At 39.4% G+C, this 21,499-nt stretch overlaps 1 protein-coding gene across 1 annotated transcript in view; it reads left to right on the top strand.

Moving 5' to 3' along the window:
- The window catches only part of SPOCK1 (SPARC (osteonectin), cwcv and kazal like domains proteoglycan 1), a 272,154-nt gene that overhangs the window by 171,129 nt on the left and 79,526 nt on the right, over window positions 1–21,499 (top strand). Inside the window, exon 5 of the mRNA XM_041397932.1 lies at window positions 10,374–10,494. Within this exon, the coding sequence (XP_041253866.1) occupies window positions 10,374–10,494 (121 nt within the window). The remainder of the gene's footprint in view (window positions 1–10,373; window positions 10,495–21,499) is intronic.

The following is a 21,499-nucleotide window of genomic DNA, read 5'->3' as shown; positions in this document are numbered from 1 at the left end:
ATTTCTGTGGCAAGAAGTGATGGAAAGTAAGGTGGTAAAGCCAACAATACCCCAAACTGATTCCTGTGTAATAACTCAGCAGCAAACTATTTAATTTTTTTTTTTTTACAAAACCTGCTAAACTCCCAGGTAATGTTACGCTTTCTATATAAATATGCCACTGATTGAGTCTTACTTTTTCACACAGTAAAGTCACAGTAAAATTGAAAGTCAATTTTTGAGGAAGAAGCTACAAAATGCTGCAAATATCAAAAGTATGAGTAGATACATTGCCTTTTAACACCACCTTAACCTCTGTGGTACGGGGGCCTCTGGAGCTACCTGGTGAAAGAATATGGGAAGAAGGGATGGTTTGTAAGGCACGGGTGCTGGGCTTCATGATTCAAGGTCACAGCAAAGTGAGACCTTAAACACTCAGTGGAAGTACCTCATGAAATGTATATCTGGCAGTTTCTGCAAGTATGTCAATTGAACTCATCTTCAAATTTTAGCCAAAGGTGTGTTTCACTGTGTGCTGTCCCTGCACTGGATCATGTGCATTCAGTTTGTATCATAAATTAATGTGATTATGTAAATGCTGTCCATCAGTTGGGCCCTTCCTGAAGCTGTAGTCACCTTTCATTAAGACCCAGCCTGATATAAGATGGGTTAATGCTTCTGATGGCCTCATTTGAGAAGCTGGGAATGGTCTAGATATTACGAGCTCCATCTCCAGCATCCAATAACCAGACAGACAGCACTGAATGCGGTGAGAAATTCAGCAGAATGTTTAGACGTTCATAGTACTGAGCTCTATAAATCAGCACTGCTGAATAAGCAACAGGGGCATTAGCCTATTTAGATGCTAAAAAGGATGGGATTTTAAAATTACTCAGCTCCTTATAGTATTTATAACTGGTTGAGTTTGCATGCACTTCACTAACATTCATTTTATTCTGACATAGAAACTGCATTCTGATCATTTCCCTGAACCTACCTTGAATAGTGAATTTTGACTACACTCTGGAGGTGGCTTTGGGATTGATTTTTTTTTTTTAATTGTCTGTTGTTTGACAAGCCAATTCTGTTCAGAAATCACACATGAATTCTTAGGTAATCAATGCTAATTGTAAAAATCCTCAGCAGCTTAATCTGCTGTAGCTTTCTTGAGAATTTAATAAGCCTATCTCATAATAAAATGTGTCAGAAGGGGCAAATATTTTGCTAGCACAGCTTGTAACTGATTGTTCGAACCATGGCACCAAGTATTCAAGAACAGGAGTACTGTGCAGTCATTTTTAAACAGAAACATTTGATTTAGCGCCTTAAGGGCAAGAATTTTTACTATATTTTTAAAATTCATTTACTTTCTCATCCCTACCAGCAAAATGTCATTTTTTTTTCCGAGGATTGCATGTAATTTGCCTTAGGATAAGCAAAAGCAACATAATGAAGCAGAACACAGCTGAGCTGTCTGAGGATGCTTTGGGGGGGCAGCATTGATTTTTCTCCCTTGCAGTTGCAACGTGACAATAAGATTTCTGAACTTTTTTGCTTCAGAGAAAAAAAAAAAAAAAAAAACCACAAACAACCAAACTCTTACACTTTGGGCAGTGAAGCCTTTTGGAATGTAGAATTAAAGGTTGTGTTGCACATGACAGAATAAATAAGGCTGGGTTATAAACTCAGCTGAAGGACATGGAGCTGAGCAAGACCCCAGGGTGGGTCTGTCACCTCTTTCAGGCCATTCATTTATTCCGTCAGTTCCATTCTGCCAAACTGCTGAAGGTCTGGGGAGACATCAGAGCTTTGATGCTGCTAAACTTCACAGACCTCTGCATTTGGCCAAGACTGACGGTGGTTTGAAAGCTGTTCTATCCTCAGCTTCTGGGAGATTCATCGGTCAGGTTGGAGCTGTAAAATGTTATTAAATGCTGCCAAGAAATCTGCCTTGAATTTTAGCCTTACTGAGTAACCTGCACCTGTTTGCACAGCTATGGTTATTCAGGGTTCAACACTGGAACTAGAAATATGAGCTGGAGCAGGGAACTGGTGGGAAATGACTGCTCTGCCAGGTTTGGGGAAAACAATTTTGAACCTGTCTAATTGCATGAAACAGGGCACAGTGTGGGAGGATCAGCTTTCCTCCCCAAACAACCTGACAGCTCAGATTAATCTCACACACCATCAGCAATTCAGCCTCCTTGGAGATCTTGGCAAGTTCTGCCAGCAGGAGGAGGCAGACCTAATCAATGCATTATTTTAATATCAGGGTAATCAGATCCTGGGCAGAGAAAAGCTTCCTTTATCCTTTCAAAATGTGTTCTTCTTTAGTAATGGGAGAAAACCAATAAACTGTCCTAGAAGGAAAGAAAGAGGGCCAGTGCAAAAAAAAAAAAAAGGTAGTAGATTTGCTGCACACTTCACCTTTACATGCTTGGTGCCAAGTTCTTGCATTTCATCCAGCACGTGAAATCCAGGACTGGAGATTCCTGCAAACTGAGTGGTGAATAAGATTTCAGCTTTAATTACAAACTTCCTGCTATCTCCCCTCCTCCTTTGAAATTCAAGGCACTTCGTTTCATTTTTACATAGTTTGGTGTCTGAGATTCCTTTTTATGTTAGTGGAAAAATAACGATGAAAAGGAAAATAATTCTCTTATAAAAATTCATGAGAACAGGCAGAGTTTAGAAGCTGTGTTATTTATTCAGGAGAGCACAATGACTTTTAAGAACACTGGGATTTTATGTTTGGTGGATTTTTTGGTTTGATTCTTTTGCTTTGTGTACTTTGTCTGTTTTCATACCTGTGCAGCTGTTGAGCATATGTATTAGGTCTAAAAGTTGAAAATCATTTAGAATTTAGATTAAAAAATGAATTGCCTATAAGCACAACAATCTGTTATCTAAGACTAAGTGGAACTTTCAAACACCATTTTTATGCATTGGATGCTCAAAGGCAGAAATTGTTGTGCTTCTCTAATGGCCTTAGTAAACAACCTTATCATTTTTAGTCCAGGAATAAGTAAAGCCAGAACTGACATCTCAGAAAGATGCTTGTGCTGAGACCCTGATACCATGCAGTGTGAGTTGTCCTGGTAGTTTAAGATATTTAAATTACATATTATATCTGTTCAGACACAGAACCCTGCTGCTTCCTTGAGCCTTGCTCAAGTGGTTGCATTTGGGGTTCTCTGACTGGTGTTGCAGGATCTCAGAAGTCACCTGCAGCAGCTGCATCAACTCAGCCAAACTCACTAGAGTTTTCTGGCCTTCCAGACCCTCAGAATCTATGCCAGCTTTTCCAAGTCATTTCTTCCTTTAAAACACAGAGAAAGTTAAAAAATAACAAGATTCCTTCATCCTGCTGAACTGATAACCCTGAGGACCCTGGGCCCCAGGCCCTTTGTTCTCTTTCCAGAGCTGGTTGCTAGCTGGACCTAGTGGGATGCATGCAAGAACCTTCAGGGCATTTTCCCTGCAAGATGTGTCAGGGGGTGTTCTTGCAAAACATACACTGTGCAACATCTTTCAACCTTCCCTATATCCAGCTGACAAGTTCCTCCTGGAATGTTGTTTCCCCTGTGCTTATTTCAAGACATCTTCTTACTGTTGGTAAGAAAGAGAGGCTCAACTCTTCCTCTTCCCTAGGAAGTCCATGTTTTTCATTTCACTGAAATGACATCTGTACACTTTCACTTCAGCACTTGAGGTTTTGCTTTAAGTCTTCCCTAAATTTGTCATCTCTAACCCTGTCTTCTGAGTACCGGTTGCTTTCTGGGAACATTCCAGTGGCTACTGGTTCTCTCTGGACAGACTTAATATAATCTCATCAATGTCACTGTTTGAAAGAATAGCAAGTAGAGTATCCATCTGCTGTGGGGGCCAGTCTTGAACGAGTTCCATTCTGCCAGAAGGGTCCCCAGCCATCACCAAGCCCCATTAAAACCTTTGTACATCCACCAGTGAGCAGTGGCCTTTTTATTTCTTACGGCTCTTTTAAGCCAGATCTGCTGGGGAGAAGATATGAAGGCAGCAAGAGAATGTAAAACCAGTTAGGTGAAGTTACTTCTTTGAATATTGAAATCAGGAAAAGTGGTACTTAGTACAGTGGGACAATGCTGAAATGCAAGGCTGCATGTTATTATTCTTTGTATCTGAAAGTGTAAAACCCAGGTGGAGAAATTGCTGTAATCATATGTCTGTTCTCATTTTACAGTGTTTGTATTAAATAGAGTCTGTATCAGATTCAATAGCATAGTACCTTTTTTTTTTCAAGGTAATATGTGTAGAAAGGTTCTAGAAATGAGGCCAAGCTCTTAACTCTAGCAGAATACCAAAATGATACAAAGAGAGAAGAGAACACTGCCATCTATACTGGTAAATTTCAGGTTTGTCATTCTTTTCCTCGAGAACAAGAGAAACAACTTATGCAAAGGAAAGATAAAAACAGGCAGGCACTGCTGGCTTTATCTTCAGTGTGATAAGCTTCCTTCAGGGGAACATGAACAAACTATGCATGAGGCATGGAGAAGGTACAGCCAGTACATTTTAAACTGTTCCCACTGTGAATTGTTCCAGCTTCAGGAAACCATTCAAGTTTGCTGTCAGATCTCCTTCCAGCTTCTGGTACCAGCTCTGGTCCACTGAACTTTTCAATTTTGTTTCAATAGAGCTTAAAATAGTTTTATGTGACTTAGGAATTTTTGTTTGATTTAAGGTCCAGAAAGAAAGAAGGATGGATGAAGTTAATCCTAATCTTGCGGAATGTCTCTGTGAGAGCTATAATTGAAAACTCCAGTACACAACTCACAGAGGCCCAAAGACAGGCTTACCTGGAGAATCCTTGCAGTGGGTAGACCCTCCTGTGGGTGCCTAACTCAAACCTGCCTTCCAGGGAACCTGCAAACCCTGAGGATGGTGACATGGCTGTTGCTTCATGGAAGAAGTCTCTGGAAGAGACTGTTGGGAAGAGATGGCCTTTCCTGCAGTCAGCCCAGCTGGAGTGGCAATTTCAATAAAAGCTCAGTAACACCAGTTTATCCCATGAAATAATTTAGGTTTGTCAAGTCAGTATTTTGTACATAAGGCCTATTCTATTAAAAAAAAAAAATCCCAACCAGCTCAGTACTGCTCAATAGGATCCAAGATAAGTAGCTGTATGATTTTAAGCCCAGAAAACACAATAGGTGTAAGTAATTTACAACATGAATTGAACCAAATTCTATGGTTGTGTAACATCACTGAAACAGCAAGTTAAAGAACAAGAAGAGACAGTACCAATCTCACTATTTGTTTACCTGATACTTTCTGTCAGAAGACATTGTGGAATTTACTTGCTGGGGTTTTTGAGAAACTTTCTGCTGTTATTTGCAGCAGACCTTTGAAAACTCCACTAACAAAAACTCCTCTGGGTAAAGTATCTTTTTCTTGTCCAATAAAATTACCGAATAAGTACTAAAGTCTCAAGGAGAAACTTGTATTTACTGTCTGCTTCATCCTAAAAGTTTGTCAGGACTTTCAAAAAAAACAGCCTGCTAAAGGAACCTGATTTGTAATTGCATTAAACCCATCAATGCTTAATCTGCTAATTTACTGTATGTAAATTAGCAGATTAAAGGAACCTGATTTGTAATTGCATTAAACCCATCAATGCTTAATCTGCTAATTTACTGTATGTTCATTTGGGAGTAACTGATCTTGAAGCCAAGTAACATACTTTCAGTGTTATACATTTTTTTCTTAAAGAAAAGTCTGAACGTGTGTCAAATATAAAATTAAATGTAAATAAACCGCAAATGTAGAGTCATCCTAAAAGTTTGTCAGGACTTCAAAAACAATAGCCTGCTAAAGGAACCTGATTTGTAATTGCATTAAACCCATCAATGCTTAATCTGTAATTTACTGTATGTTCATTTGGGAGTAACTGATCTTGAAGCCAAGTAACATATTTTCAATGTTATACATTTTTTTCTTAAAGAAAAGTCTGAACATGTGTCAAATATAAAATTAAATGTAAATAAACTGCAAATGTAAAGAAACAAAACATCTTTTTTTTTTCTGCAAGTACCTTTATTTTGAACCCTGGCTTTGCCAGATGTTTTTCCATATATGTTTTTCTGTACTGTCCCTGAAAAAATTGTTATCAGAAAGATACAGAGATTCCCTAAATAGCTCAGCCTATGTCATCCAGTCAGGGACTGGTCAGGAATTAAGGCATTGCATTTTTGGGTTATGTTGCTGCTTTATTTTAAATCTGAGACAATTTAAGATGTTTTGTTTGACAAACTTTTGGTGAATCAAAGGCACAGTTCAAACTGCCCAGCAGGCTCTCAGTGCCCAGCACTGATGCTCCCAGGCTGGACAGACGGGGCCAGGTGATTGCCATCCTTGGGGCTGCCGGTGCACCCAGCTGGGGCTGAGCTCCTGGCTCCCCAGGGCACACCTGGAATCCATAACATCTTGAGTGGAGCCACATTTCCTCAAGGTCCTTTCGGACTGGGGCTTTGTGTTGGAAGCCGTGTGCTGGCGTGCAGCTGGCTGTGGCTCTGCCTGCCCCGAGCTGCCCTGGACCCTGCTGGCATCTGGCTGCTGGCATCTGCAAAGCCTCAGGCACTGTCCCTGCTCCTGTGCAAGCCAAGCAGATGGCAGATCCCTGGATTGTCACAGTGCGTGGTGAGCAGTGTGTCTGTGTAAAGAGTAATGAACTTCAGTCACTGTGCACTCTCCCTGTGTAACTGGGAATGCTTTAAACCACTGACATTTCTTTATGTTTTAAAATACCAAGAGGCTGAATGCTGTAAAACTTACCAGCTCCATAATTCTTCTGCCTTTTGGTGCAGTGGCTCACCAGTCTGCAAAGCAAAAGCAGGCAGGGTTTGCCTATAAGTCTTACTACTTGTCCAAAACATTAATGTGTTCAGCTTCTGGAGCAGTGAAAATAGTTGTAGATCCTTTCAACTCTGAGTCTTAAAGCAGGATTAAAGTTGGTTGTAAAAAAAATAAAACAAAAGTCTAATTTGCTTTGGCCTGGCTTGCTCCTGACACATTCATTCTAAACCAAGATAATTAGCATAGCAGAGCATTCCCAGAGTATGTGAATGTGCACTTCCATTGAGAGGGGATTTGCTGGCTGGCTGCTTACGGCAGCCAGTGTTCTTGTCTAGGTTTTAATTTGTTTGTTTGTATGTTTGATGTGTTGTTAGGAGTTATAGGATTGAAAAGCTTCCAAAAGTTCTATCTAGCCTCTCAAATATATGACTGCAGAAAAATACATCTTTGTTTTTGGAAAATAGATGTTCCTTTTACAAGACAGGTGCTCAGCTGTGGTTTTGGTGGGGAACCTGGGTATCCAGTTAAAACTTTCAGCTGTTGCTCACTTGGCTGAGCTGGCAAAAATTACTTTTGACTTGCTTCAAATACAGTGGCACCTTGCACTATCGTTTTGGAAAAATTTGCAGCTTGAAAAGAATATATTAATTTTTGAAAGGCAGACTGTTTCTTGCAACAAAAATGGCTACTGTGCTACCAGTTCCATGCACCTGCAGGAAGGAGGTAGCTTCAGATTTCTTGCAGCATTCCCTGCCTCATTACACATAATATATGAAGTGCTACTAAAATTGTTTTGTTTTTATTTAATATTAATGAAATGCTTTGGGATCTACTCCACTGTAAAGTCTTGTTATTAAGCATCACTCTTTCAGAGAATAAGCTTCTTTTCATTATCAAAAGAAGATGCTGAAAATGAATAAAGTAAATGTTTCCTTCATTGTCTGCAGGCAGAACACATAAATGGGGCTCAGGTGAACCCGCTGTGGTCCCCAGCTGAGGGGACATGCCAGGCTTGGTGTTGTCATCCAGGCAGCTGCTCTGAGAGCAGAGCTCAGGCCTAAGGCTGTGCATGTTCTTTATACTCTCTGAAAAGTGATGGGAAGGGCCACCAGGCTTGATGAGCTGCTGGAATGCCTCGGAACAATCAAATTTAATTACTTCTTTTTTTTTTTTTTTTAAGTGATGATGGGAGAATGAAAAACATCATCAGCTTCAGAGGAATTTTCCAATAGGAATTGGCTTTGCAATATGAATCTTGAAGGGATCAAAGAAGGATTAAATAAATTGAGAGCAAGGGGGTGTAAGGCTGTGCAGAGATGGACAGGCAGCCTGTCCTGCGTGGACTTTTCTTTTAATGTTATAGTGTAGAATGAGTGATGTAGTGTGGTCCACAAATGCTGTACAATGTGTTTATACTTGCCACTCAGATCCTGTGATATTTTAGGCATCAGTCTAGCTAAGAACTGCAATGTATTTAATTTTGATGAGGTGCTCGTTAGTTCAGTCACTCCTCTCCATCCCCCACGCTTCGTGGCTGATGGCTTTGATGCTGATGGCACTAAATCACACACTTCAAGTTTAGCATTTCTTGGATGTTTTTCTATAACTAATCCTAAAATGTTCTTCTTAACAATTGTATGTGTAGCAAAGGATCTGTCTTTTGCAATTGTGGAAGTTAAGGTAAATGAAAAGTCTGCTTTAAGCTATGACCTTCTGCAGTCTCCAGAGGAAAAGCACAGCTCCTTTCATATTTGTCTCCAGAGTCTGCCCATCAGTATCCACAGTACAACATTCAAATGTATTTTTGACTCTGAGTTTGTGCATTTCCAGAAGTGTCGGGCTGTAAGTAAAGTAAATGAGGAAATTTTCCTGTCAAGCTGAAAAAAAACCCAAAAGTCACGCCTGTAATCCAAAGAGCTGAAGAAAATAAGATAATCATTACATTTTGATAACAAAGCATAGTTGGGGGGCTGCAGAGAAATCAGTTACTGTGGAAAACTTGAACACACAGTTTGTACAGCCTCAGCATAAGAGATGAGATCCACAGAGCTGCTTTAGGGGGTTCAGAGCCAGTAACCACCCATGCACAGCATTTAGCACCTGGTGTATTGTACCTTTGTAGGCAGAATGCATCTGAAACAGGGAGTGCTGCTCTCTGCATTAAGGAGACTTCTTCAAAATAACAAGGGAATTTAGTCTTAAATACTTGGCTTCTATTTTCATAGTTTATTATATCATGATTGGATTCCTTTTGTGGACCCAATCTTCTTTATAGCAGTATTCATCTCTGGCAAAGGTTAGACTTGAGTGAAATTAGGACTGAGATGAAAGAATAGAATTTATATCATTTAGCAGCTGAATATGTCATTACATCAGAGTTGGTATTGTGTAGCAAATTGCAAGCTGTAGTGAAATTGCTTTAAAACATATCTGTATATATTTTTCTAAAACTGTGATAAAGTCATTCAGCAGCACATTGAAATGCATTTCTAGCTGAACTGTTATATCATATCTTTTTTCTTCCTGTGGTACAAGAACAGATGGCAGTTATTTTTCTTACCAGTCTCCAGCAAAGCTGCTGCAATGCTTTGCCTTCCCATGTAAATGCTTTCAAGTGAAAGACAAGCACACATGACCAAAATGAATCTGCATTGTAACACTGGATTGGGGTTTCTAAAGCAAACTTTTAATCAGCTTGCAACATTAGGCTGGTGATAATTACTTAATGTCCTATCAGTCAAGTAGTTCATTATGACAGGAAAATGTGCCATTAATCAGAATCAATGGCACGTTTTGCAATACGTTTTTGGAGCAGATGTCTTTCTTCATAGACATTTTTAATGCAACAATTGAGTATTCTATAACTTGAACACAACTGCAGTCACTCCCCAGGGGCACATATTGGTGGATTTGGAGATGCTCTCTGTGACTTTGTGGCATTCCTGGGGGGACTGTGATTGATCTGAGAACCTCAGCTGATAGTTCAGTACACTGGTGTGTCAAAAGGGCTCCTGCCCCTACAGTGATAAAAGTGTTTAGTGATTCTGTTATAAGTGATATTGTTATAAGCACAGTTATAAATTGCAATGTTTTTTGAAGGATTTTCTTTTAAAATCATTGCTATCTTAGCACTAGTTTGGCAGCTCTGAGAAGTGAAGGTGAAAATGTCTCTAAATCCATCCTGGTGTAATGTTGCCTGCATCACCAGAAATGCTGTGTAGCTCAAGAAATGCTATATTCTGAAGTGAAATCATTTGTAGTTATAAATCTAAATGAAACCACCAAGTGTTGTAAATCTAGGGCTGCCTACCAATTTATGATTTTTAGATTGCCTGCTGTAATATGCCATATTAAAAGCATTGTTAGGAGCTGTATTTAATTTATTTGCTTTAAATCATGGTTTAGTATACTTGGCAGCACTAGGTTAATGGTTGGACTCGATCTTAAAGGTCTTTTCCAAATGAAATTATTCTAAATTAATGCTGTACTGAAAATCTAGAGAAGCTCTAATTCTTCTGTTTTATACAAACTTCTCAAAAACCATGCTGTGTCTCATTTTACAGCCTTCGACAAAAGAAAGGCAACTTGGCCCAGAAGCACTGGGCTGGAGCAGCCAACATGGCAAAGTGCAAGCCCTGCCCTGGAGCCCATCCCAGCGCGGTCTGCGGCTCCGACGGACACACTGCAAGCCCTGCCCTGGAGCCCATCCCAGCGCGGTCTGCGGCTCCGACGGACACACCTACAGCAGCCAGGTGAGCTGACACACCCCAAACACACCCCAAACACACCTACAGCAGCCAGGTGAGCTGACACACCCCAAACACACCCCCAGACACACCCACAGCAGCCAGGTGAGCTGACACACCCCAAACACACCCCCATTCACACCCACAGCAGCCAGGTAAGGTGACAGAGCTGACACACCCACAGCAGCCAGGTGAGCTGACACACCCCTATTCACACCCACAGCAGCCAGGTGAGCTCTGCCTGCAGCCCCAGCTCCTGCAGCAGCACTCAGCTGGGATGTGGGGTGAAGGTGAAAGGCCTCTTGCTGTTAGGCTGTATTAAATTGCACTCTTAGTTAATCTAGGAATGCTTTTTCATGTTAAAAGTGCTGATAAATGTAGGCTTTTCCATATTTGACAAACAGCAAATCAGAATGCCAAATTGCAGTCTTGTGACTTTCCTGATTTGTGTTTCTCTAAATAGCCTATTCTCTTAATGAAGTAGAACAATTTTTTGTTCTATCATATTGATGATGCAACTGAAAAAGAAGAATCATGTGATGAGATTGGCTTGTTTAGACAAGAGGATTTGGGGATAGTTTTTTGTGGGTTTTTTTTAAGACTTGGTCTCCAAATAATAAAATAAGTTAGCAGAATCATTCTTCAGTGATAGATTTATTTTTAATTGTCTCTTTTTTCCTAGACTGCATGGGTAACATATTACAATTCATTTAGCCTGTGGCTTTAATAGGCTTGTGTGCCAGATGCAGCATATATGGTACCATAAAAAAATTCCCATAACCCAGTGGGGATAAATTGACTCATTGTTATACTGAAAATACGATCACCTTAGGGCTTGACTCAATAAAAGAAAATGTCTTCACAGCCATTCAGCATTCCAGATCTCCCATTAGCAAATAAAGCCTTCCATGCCTTGGACACGTGTCCCAAAAACAGCACTTCAGGCACTGGAAAGCATGTTTTTGGGAATACCCTTAAGGTTCTCTTAAATTCATGCATGCAAAGTAATAAAATCCAAAAATAGCCTTCACAAAAAAAAAAAACAAAAAAAAAAACCCACAAGAACAAAAAAAAACACCCAACAAACAAACAGGAAAATAAAGCTATCAGGGAAAAAAAATTCTCTGCTGTGTTCTGACGGCTACATTATTTTCTCAGCTGGGCATCTTGAATTCTCCACTGGAGAATAGACACAAATATTAAAATGCTGCCATGCCTTGGTAATTTCAGCTTCTCTCCTGTTCTGGCTGAAGGATTTGCATGGCCAGAAGGAGCAAATGAGAGCAGAAACTCTCGTCTGTGCACACAGGCTGCAGGAAAAATGGCCACATGTTGCCTGTTAAACAAGTTACTCTTTAACAATCCCGAGGAGTGTGTATTGCAGTCATGTGGCTTTGGCATTTATGGTTAAGGTGGGCTCATTTTAAAAACAACTTTTTCTGTCTGAATTCTTGAGTCCATGAGATGTTCTGTAGTAAATAGATTTAATTTCATGTTCTGTCATGCTATGCACTCATTTCTGTGCTTCTTACCTGCTTCTCTGTTAGCTCCAAATGGGATTTGTCCTTCTCTGTTTCTCACCATAAGATCCAGCTGGTTTTCATCAGACATACTGCCAGTGTTATAAATTCACTAAGCTATTGTCATTATGATATAAGCCTGACAGCTACAATGAAGACATGAAACATTTCCTGGTGCTGACATGTTTGACTGTCAGGGACACCTCCCAGGAGTAGCCTGTTTGGGTTTTGGGGTTTTTTCCAAAGGAGATTTTTTAAAGATTTATTCTGAAACAACTTTGTTTCATCTTTATTTCTTGTATGTTTTACTATCAATTGCTCCTGATCTAGCAAAATTCAATTTTTTTTTTTTCTTAGAAGACAAATTTTGGTTAATGAGCTGAAAATACTTTATGGAGGGCATTAAAATAAAATAGTATCTGTTAGTGTCCTAAAAAATAACATTTCTATGATCAGGAATGATCATGAGTGTCTGGTATCTTTTACAAAAAAAACATCCTGCTTCCCTCAAACTCACTGTTAGAATTCACCAGACAACGTGATCCCTTTTGCTTGCCTTCAAGTCACTAAAATCAAAGTTTTCTCAGTAATTTTCTTTCATATGCCAGTGCTGTTGGCAGGAGTTATTTCTGGCCCTGCAGTGCTGCCATGTTCTAGTATTGCCTGTGAGAATGCCCCAGGGGGACTGGAGTGTGGGCAGGGCTTTGTGCAGGGATGTGTTTGCTGGTCCTGGCTGTGCACCTCTGAACAGGCAGTGAGTGACGAGCTGGCAAATGGGCAGGTTCCTGCTGAGCTTGTAAACAAAAAATCGAGAGAGGCCACTAAGTTTTGGGGGGAAAAAAATCTTCTGAAAGTGTATTTTGGGCTTCCCCTGCTGCTGGCAGCCAGGTGGCACAGGCAGACCCAAATTCTCCCAAAATTCAATTTTGGGATTCTCCCAGGTCCCAGATTCCCCCATTTCCCCCAAAACTCAATTCTCAGATTCTCCCAGGCCCCAGTGTTCCTAATTTCCCCCAAAATTCAATTTTTGGATTCTCCCGGGCCCCAGATTCCCCCATTTCCCCCAAAATTCAGTTTTGGGATGCTCCTGGCTCTGAGGGATCCCCAGTTTCCCCTGATGGGCAGCAGCAGCATCTGGCCCATCCTGGCTGCAGGGGGTCTGGCCTCTCCTGCAGGCACAGCTCAGGTGGGAGAAGGGCTTTGGGCTCCTGGCCTGGCAGAGCAGCATCAAAGTTTCAGTGGTGACCTGGGGCTGCCGTCCTACAGCAGCAATGGTTGGACATGGGCTGGCCCTTCTGTATTTGAGCTGTTATCTGAGGGAAAAAATTAATGAAAAGGAAAGGACACAACACAAGTATGGGTGATCAAGTGCAGGTGAAACTTGGGTGTCGAAAAATGCCCAGTACTTCACATTAAGAAAATGCACACGTACTAAATATACAGGATCTCATTTAGCCATTTGATCCTGGAATAATTCCAGCTGTTTCTCAGGAAATGTAGTAGACCTAGAGGCAAGAATTTATTGACAAAATTGGGGAAAGTCAACCAAATCAATAATGCAAGGGTTATAGGGAAAAAAAAAAAAAAAACCACCACAAAAAAACCCAAAAGATAAAGTAAAGCTCCATTTTTGATCTTACTGGTTATGTAGACAGAAGTTCAGGATTTTTAACTCAGCCTTGTTGAGTTCCACCAAAGACATGGAACCCTTCAGCCCCACAACTTGGGAGCCCTTACTGAGGGCTAGCCAAAGGAATCTTTTGGTTTTTTAATCTTCCATTCGAAAATATTCATTGGTGTTGATTTCCAGCACAAACACAAACGGTAAAATGTTAAAAGTTATAAAAATGCTCACATCTTGTGCTACAATGATTTAAGTGTCACCTAAACTATAGGAGACATAAGGTAATGAGAACTTTGATGGCTCTGAAGTTGATTCAGCTACATGTTTGGGAGTTGTACTGCTTAAAAATTCTCACCACTGTTTAGGCGTTAAACCTTTCTGGTTCTTTTTCTGAAATCTTGAAAACTTGACCTGGATTATTTAATCTGCTACACATAAGGGCTAAAGTGGAAATTGATAAGCCCCCTTTTTGGGCTGTAGTGTGTGGTGGGGTTTTTCATTGTTCTAGTTTTGTTTTCCAGATGACAAACTAATTCTTCCAAGCAATGGGATTCTTCAGTTACACCAATAATTCAGCACTTCTGCATGACAAAATTTGAGCACAGATGTTGTCTGTATGTACTCAGTCCCTGTACCCTGTTTTCAGCAACTGATAAATTAGTGGGTTTTGAACTTGCAGAATTTGCTTGTATTTCTTTAGAAATTATCACCGTTTCCTGTGAGCTTTGAACTCTAAGAGGCTTAGGTTTATCAAAGATTTCACTGATTTTTTTTTTTACTTGCTGCTTGAAATGCAGATATTTTAAAATGTACACCGTCTCTCACATAATAACTTTGTACAAATAAGTTTCCTGGGTATAACAGCTCTATTTAATATTGTGACAATACAAAGCACTTCCATAGATTATTACAGGCAGATTTTTCAAAGCTCTTGAAAGTAGTAATGAATGAAGCTTATGAGGTACGTAAGCCCTGTAAAGAGCTTGATGTAATTAGTTAATGTTTTTGTGTGCAACACATTAAGAAGAATAACTTTGAAGATGTCAGTTTTACAGGAACTTTAATTAAGCTTGTTAATAAAGCAATTACCTGAACATGACGATGACTGTACTTAACTAGTCAGAAAATGAAAATTAGGACCATCTTAAATTACAAAACATACCACCTCAATGACTAATGGTCCCTTCAAAGATGGAAAGGTACATTGGCATAATTATAATGTTTCTAATTAGGTACATTGTTGTTCTGCAAATTTTAATTAAATCACTGTGAACTAATTAAGTCCATAATCATGTCTCTTTCTGTTTGAAAATGTAAAAATCATGTCCTGTTGTCATAACATTAGGTAATAAATTTGATATTAAGGGATGTGCAAGAAAAAAAATTTCCAACAATCTTGAAACAGAAGAAAAAAATAATGACCAAAATAATGAGACACTATTAGTTAAATGTGTGGAAAGTGAAGGCTCCTGTGTTTAATTAGGAGGGGTCTGTGTGCAAAAAGACAATTAGTAAAGACTTGTTAAAGTGTTTAACTGTTGAGTATTCAGTGCAACGTGGTTTGGTTTTCCATAATCAAACTACTGGCTGGACTACCTGTCCTTGAGCCCTGGGGTGCTGCTCCTCAGCTATGGTTTGGCACAGCCTTTCCCCTCTGTCATTTGTCTGAGGGATGGCTTGGCCTCTTCTGATGGAAGAGAAGATACTCAAAGACTCAGCAAGTGTTAACACTTCTTGTGTGCCCACTTAGAAAAGAGCTAGGTTAAATTCTCTGATAACTTTTAGCTTTGGTCTGGTTTTGTAAGGGAAAAGTAAGGAAATAACAGAGGAGGTGAGGGAAATGAAAGTAAGGATATGATTTAAGAATTACATGGGCAAGAAAATCAAGTCATCCTTATGCATCTGCTCCCTGTATACATTTTAAAGACTGTTGGTGGGAGGTACAAGAATAAATTATTCTTTCATATACCTCTTTGTGAAAATTGGTATATTTTATGGGATGTGACCATTGTAAATGAACTTTCTACAGGAAAAAAGATTTTGCAGCATTTTAATTACTTCCCTGTTCTAGCAGCAGATTTTCAACATGATCCCTATTTGATAATAGGGATATTTGACTCCATGTGTTGACTCCATGTGTTGCAGGGGGGTTCCCAGCTGCAGCAATACATCTGACATGAGGCTTTCAGCACTACTGACTTTATTTTCCCAAATAACCTCTGGGAAACTCCAGAGGACTGTGGGAGAACTAGAGCTGGCCTGATGTTGAGTACCTTTGTATATCCCCTCCTTAGACTCTGGCACATCTGGCTTCTGCATTCCCACGAGGCAGATGTTCCCTCAGCCTGTGCTCTGTACCAGTGAGACTGGAGTTGTGTAATCCAAAAGCTGTGTGAAGCTGTTATTGCATAATCAACTCCTAAATAATAAATTTTGTCTCTCAGAAGGCAAAACAGGCAGAGTTCTGTGCTGTGCATCCAGGGCTGCACAGTTTATTTGGCTTGAAGTATGAGGTAAGCAATGGTTTTTGATCAAGTGCTGTGTATCCTAAAGACATCCTGTTGTTTATATGGTGTTTTTCTCTGCATGGTCTCTAGAAATGAGCAGAAAATTTGGAATAAGGTAGATCTGTATTCTTCTGTACCTTGTAATTCATGTCAGTGTCTTAAGATAGTTAAGTGTAAAGGGCATTTTTGCATATGCTTGAAGAATGGCATTTCTTTTTTGGTCAATTAAAATGCTTAAAAAATGGCTTTCTGCCTCCTACAGTCTTGCCAATGATGCCTCTTAAGGGTGTCTTGGCCACAAATTAACAATCCAGGACAAAGATCTGTGCTTTCCCCTGATTGGGGTAACCTTTGTTAAATTCTGAGGGAGCTGGGAAATACCATTTTTGAACTCTGCTCACATAATCATTCAGTTCTGCAAATTCCTGAGCTTCCTTTCAAATCCCATTTAGTTCTGTGTTGAAGTGAAGAAGCTTTTGCTTTTCAGTGGTGTCAGATAGTAAATTCAAAACCCCAAACAATGCTCTACCAATTTTACATCCTAACCAGGAAAAAAATAGCCCTGCATAACCACTCATCTGTGCACTGCAGCTGCTTCTGTGACAGCTCCCCAGCTAAAGCCCATGAATATATACATGTTTGCAAGGATTTTTACCTGACATAATATGCATTGTGAGAACAGCCAAAATAGAGGCTTCTGCAGTGACTCAACAGATAGAGGGGGAAAGCAGAGAGCTCTGGGCAATTTTTACAGAGTAAGGGCTGCTCTGTCATATTGCCTGGTTTGAGATTCTGTGAATTAATGAGAAATTGCTGTGGCCCAGGACATGATGTTCTTTCAGAGACTGCTTGTTGCTATCCCCTTAGTCTTTGGAGGAAAAGTCTTCATGAAAACACAGATTGTGCAAACACAGATTGGGGGGGGTGGGAGTAAAGACGGCATAAAACGAAGAAAGGAAAAACAACAAAGGCATTTTTAATCCCTTGAATAAACCTCTTACAAAGAAGATACTGATTCTTTTTGTTGGAAACTGGCTGCTTAAAGCTCTGTTAAAGCCACTGGTCAGTGTTGGAAGGAGATGGGAGTTGCTTTGGTGCTGCTGAAGCCTGGTGATCTCTTTGCTCCTGCATAAAGACAGGACAGAGAAACATTGGAGGCATTCTGGGAACAGATTAAAATGGATCACAACCTGGTTTTGTTTTTCCTTGCTATAATATTTTTTAAGAGAGATTACTTAACATTTTCACTGCTTTAATTTGTGCTGAGGTCAGTTAGCAAAAAGGCCCTAACAGAACCCAAAATTTATCCAAAGTTGTGTATCCAAGTTTTAGCAACTATGAGTTAAGCAAGCTGATCTAATTGGGGTATGCTGATGTTTATCTCCTTTCTCTAACCTTGCCTAGCAGGGAAAAGATATTTTTAGTTTGTTTTTCCACATTCTAACATTTCTCAGTCCACAACAATCTAGCCTTGCACAGACTGGGTTCTTTGTGATTAACATATTGTGTCAGTTTCTAAATCCATATTTTCTCTTTAATTCCTGATTCTGTTATTTTGCCATATTAAGGCTTGTCAGAGTTGAATATTTTAATTATCAGGTCAAGCCTAAAGACTATGGAGGAGATTATGATTAAATATCTATGTTAGGTGGGTTGCTGCAAGTGGTAATTCTTCCTTCATATTATTTTGATAACTTGACTATAGAGAAAAAACTGCTCTAAACTCCCTAAAAAAGTCCTTCTCAATATACAGCTGCAGTAGTGATGTATAAATACCATGCTGAGAAAGGCAATATGAGAACCTGTGCAGAATAAAACAACCTTCAGGTTTCCAGTCCACAGCCCCCATCAGGGAGGGACAGGGAGAGATGAAGCTTCAGGAGCACAAGGCTGCTTCTCTCACATCCAACCCCCCTAAATTCTGTACGAGCCCATTTTCCCAAATGGCTCTGAAAATACTCAGAGCTCTCTAAAGCAACTGAGCATGCTCCTCTTTTAGTGCTGCAGAAGTGCAGGATTTTGGCCTGGGTGTCTTGAGTTTCACCAGTGCTCACTCAGCACAATGAACCCTAAATAATTTTTAAAAGAAGAAGTCTAGTCTTTTGGCAGTTTTATGCATTTTTTTATTGTGTTCATTTAAATTGACTGTACTTCATTGACATTGTTCATTTAAATGTATCTTCCTTAAATAGATTAGATTCATGTTTACCCACTAGGTGTATCTAGAACCTAATTAGACCTGCTGCATGATAATGCATCTCCTCATATTTCATGTCAGTTGTAACAAAAACACTAAAAAAAAAAAAGAGGAATGGACTGGGAAGATGTGTGTGGGGCTGAGTCATACATGTCTAAAATATCTTGGCCAAGATATCCACAAAGAATATTTTGGGATTTTGTTATGGCAATTTCTATCATACTAAAATAATTTTAATATAGATTTATATTCCCTTCTGGTTTTGGTGTTTTTGTTTCTTTCAAAATGACACACTCACTTTATTTACATAGCAAGGGTTAATGCTGAAGAAGGGCAGTTTCTTGCAGAGAGCTTGGCCCCCATGCTTTTCTGATTTCCCCACATGTGCTTTATTCAGAAGGATGAAATCACGTTTAGAATGTCACTGATTTTTCCCCTTCCTGTTTATGAACTTCTGTAGTGTTGAGGACAATGTTTTTATTTAGGCACCCAGGTAAGTGTTGCCAATAATTAGAAGTCTGAATATGCAACAATCCTGCTGCTGGCTGCTCATTATTCAAAAAAAAAAAAAACAAACCAGAAAAACAATGTTTTTCTAGGGAATGTGTTTAAATATATGTGCTAAGTCTTACTGAATTAAATAAGACTGAATCTTATTAGCATCTTGAAAAATGGAGTTCTGTGCCTGTTTTAGGCTGGAAGATGTAGGCCTGTCAGCTGTATTTTCACAGTAAATTAATATCTTGTTTCTAACATCAGTTCTCTAGATTTTCCAAGAGTTTATGGTTTTTCCTGGTGTTTGTTTTTTTGTGGCTGATATTTTTTCTTTTTTCTTTTTTGGCTGAGGGGTGCTGTATTTTTAATTCTCATTACAACATTTTATTAGATTTCTAAAAAGTATTTGTGGATGAACATATCACCAGCAATGACTTGCTTGGGCACATTACCCCAAAGGAGGGAGCACTAGATGTTGTTAAAATAAAAGCAGAACTTGTGGCTTTTTCTTTCCACATGTGTGGAAGGAGCCAGCACTGAGTGACAGAAAACCATGTCCTTATTAATAACCCTCTACATTAAAATTGCAGCAGGAGCACAGGGAGAAAGAAGCAGCAGTGAGTTGACTGTGACTTGTGTACTTGGAGTTACTGTGTCAGTAATGATGGATGGAGCAAACAATAAAATTTGACCTGTCAGGTTATGCTTCTCAGGCTAGAAGCCTTAAGGCATTTGTAATTGGCTTCAGCCAGTATGTTAATGCAGGTGGTTTGGAAAATTAGATTATTTGAATGATACAGCTGGTTTGCATTTTTAGTGTTCTAAAGAAAAGACTAGAAACTCAAAGGGACTGAAGTCATAAGACTTGTTCTTTGTAAGCTGCCTGTTGTCCCTGTATAATAGAGCAGGCAGAGTAGTTTTCAGATGAGATGTTCACAGTGTGTAGAATATGAGTTATTTTAAATTATTTTGTGGGGCATAATTCTTAAACAGTGTGTGGGAGGTGCAATGCACATAGTTTCCATTACACACATAAATCTCATTATTATCTTCTTCATATTCTACATTATGCTCAAATAATGTGCCCCTGTAGTATAACAGGACTAGAAAACACTTCTTGGGGTTGACATTACTCAGTGATTTGTCAGTGTGGCATGAAGTGCTTAACTGAACACATTTCTCATAGCTGAAAAAATCTGTGCAGTGTAAATCCACAACTAAAGTGGGTTTTAAATAGCTGTGCACAAAGTAATTCCATCATATTATATATGTTCAGTTGGTGTTAGAAAGAGATCACATTGATATTATATACATAATATTGAGGAGATAATGTGATAGTTGTTGCAAGTAGAATGATGTGCATATTTTCCAGTGAAAGCATTTTATAGTATAATGTCAGTCTGAGCTCCCAGAGTTTTCATCAAAATCAGTATTCTGAACTTTCACTGAATCTAAGGCAAAATTCAGAGAGAAATATCTCTTCACCCTCAAAATATTTGTACCCTGGGCTGGAAATCAGCTGAGAGCCTGCCCAGTGATAACTTGCATGTTGACAGTTCTTCCTGAGGAGATAGGGAGTGGGTCTGGGGAGGTTGGGAGTGGAGTGGGGTTTGTTTGGTTTGGTTTGTTGGGGTTTTGTTAGAGTAAGTGGTGGAGGTGGGACAGACTCTGCTTTAAAATGTTTACTCCTTCCAAGGAAAGTAAAGGCAGGAGGGAGTTTTGATTGACCTGGGAGCATTGCAGAGGATGCCAAAGGTGGTTTTGGACTGGTGGTCTTAGGAGACAATCTGTGGGGAAGGAAAGAAAAAAAATGCTGAGAATATTGTAGTGGAAGGGAAAAAAGACATCAGGATTAATTTCTATGAATCCATAGCAAAATTGGATTCCATTTCACTGTTTGCAGAAAACCTTGAACAAACTGGGCCTATGCCCAGTCACTGGCAATTAGATGATACAAGTGGAATTTTTTGATTCACTGACAGTTTACCTCCCAGAGGTAATACTACACAAAACAGAAAAAGAGAGCTCAACTCGTTGCATTGCCTTCATCCAGGATATTAGAGGAGAGCAGATAAGAAAATTTTAAATACATGTAGGCATACTTTTTAATTTTTGTTTCCACATGCTCTGGATTGTTCTCCAATGATCTATTCTCTTATTTTCCCATTTTAATATGTTACAGTTAGAAATAAGTATGTAATCCTTAATGTGATCCTTCTAGTATGCTGTAATGTAATCTTAGTATAAGCAGTTTCTGCTGCATATATACTTTTATAATTTTTCCTAGGAGAAAAAAGTGTATGTTTTGTTACATGTATTTGAGAGTGGCAGATATCTTCTTATTAATGGGAGTTATGCCTTCATTGTTGTTACCTTTTCAAACTGAGAAAAGAATATGAAGTGGGTCATTTTGGGTCTAGCTGGCTGCACTCACTTTTTCTTGCAGGAGATCTTGATGAAAAGGTAGGGAAATAAAGGAGAGATGGAAATTTCCAAGTTCAGGTTTCCGCAGTGCTGGTTGTGAGATCTCAGTATGAATTTCTGCAGCTGGATAGAGCAGATATATCAAAAGAGTTATGGTAACCTGCACTGTCTGATAA

This window comes from Onychostruthus taczanowskii, unplaced genomic scaffold (assembly GCF_017590055.1).
Source record: "Onychostruthus taczanowskii isolate IOZ18803 unplaced genomic scaffold, ASM1759005v1 scaffold14, whole genome shotgun sequence".
In the NCBI taxonomy this organism is placed as follows: Eukaryota; Metazoa; Chordata; class Aves; order Passeriformes; family Passeridae; genus Onychostruthus; species Onychostruthus taczanowskii.
Note: the sequence above shows the minus strand (reverse complement) of the source record. Positions and strands in the feature narration are given on the sequence as shown.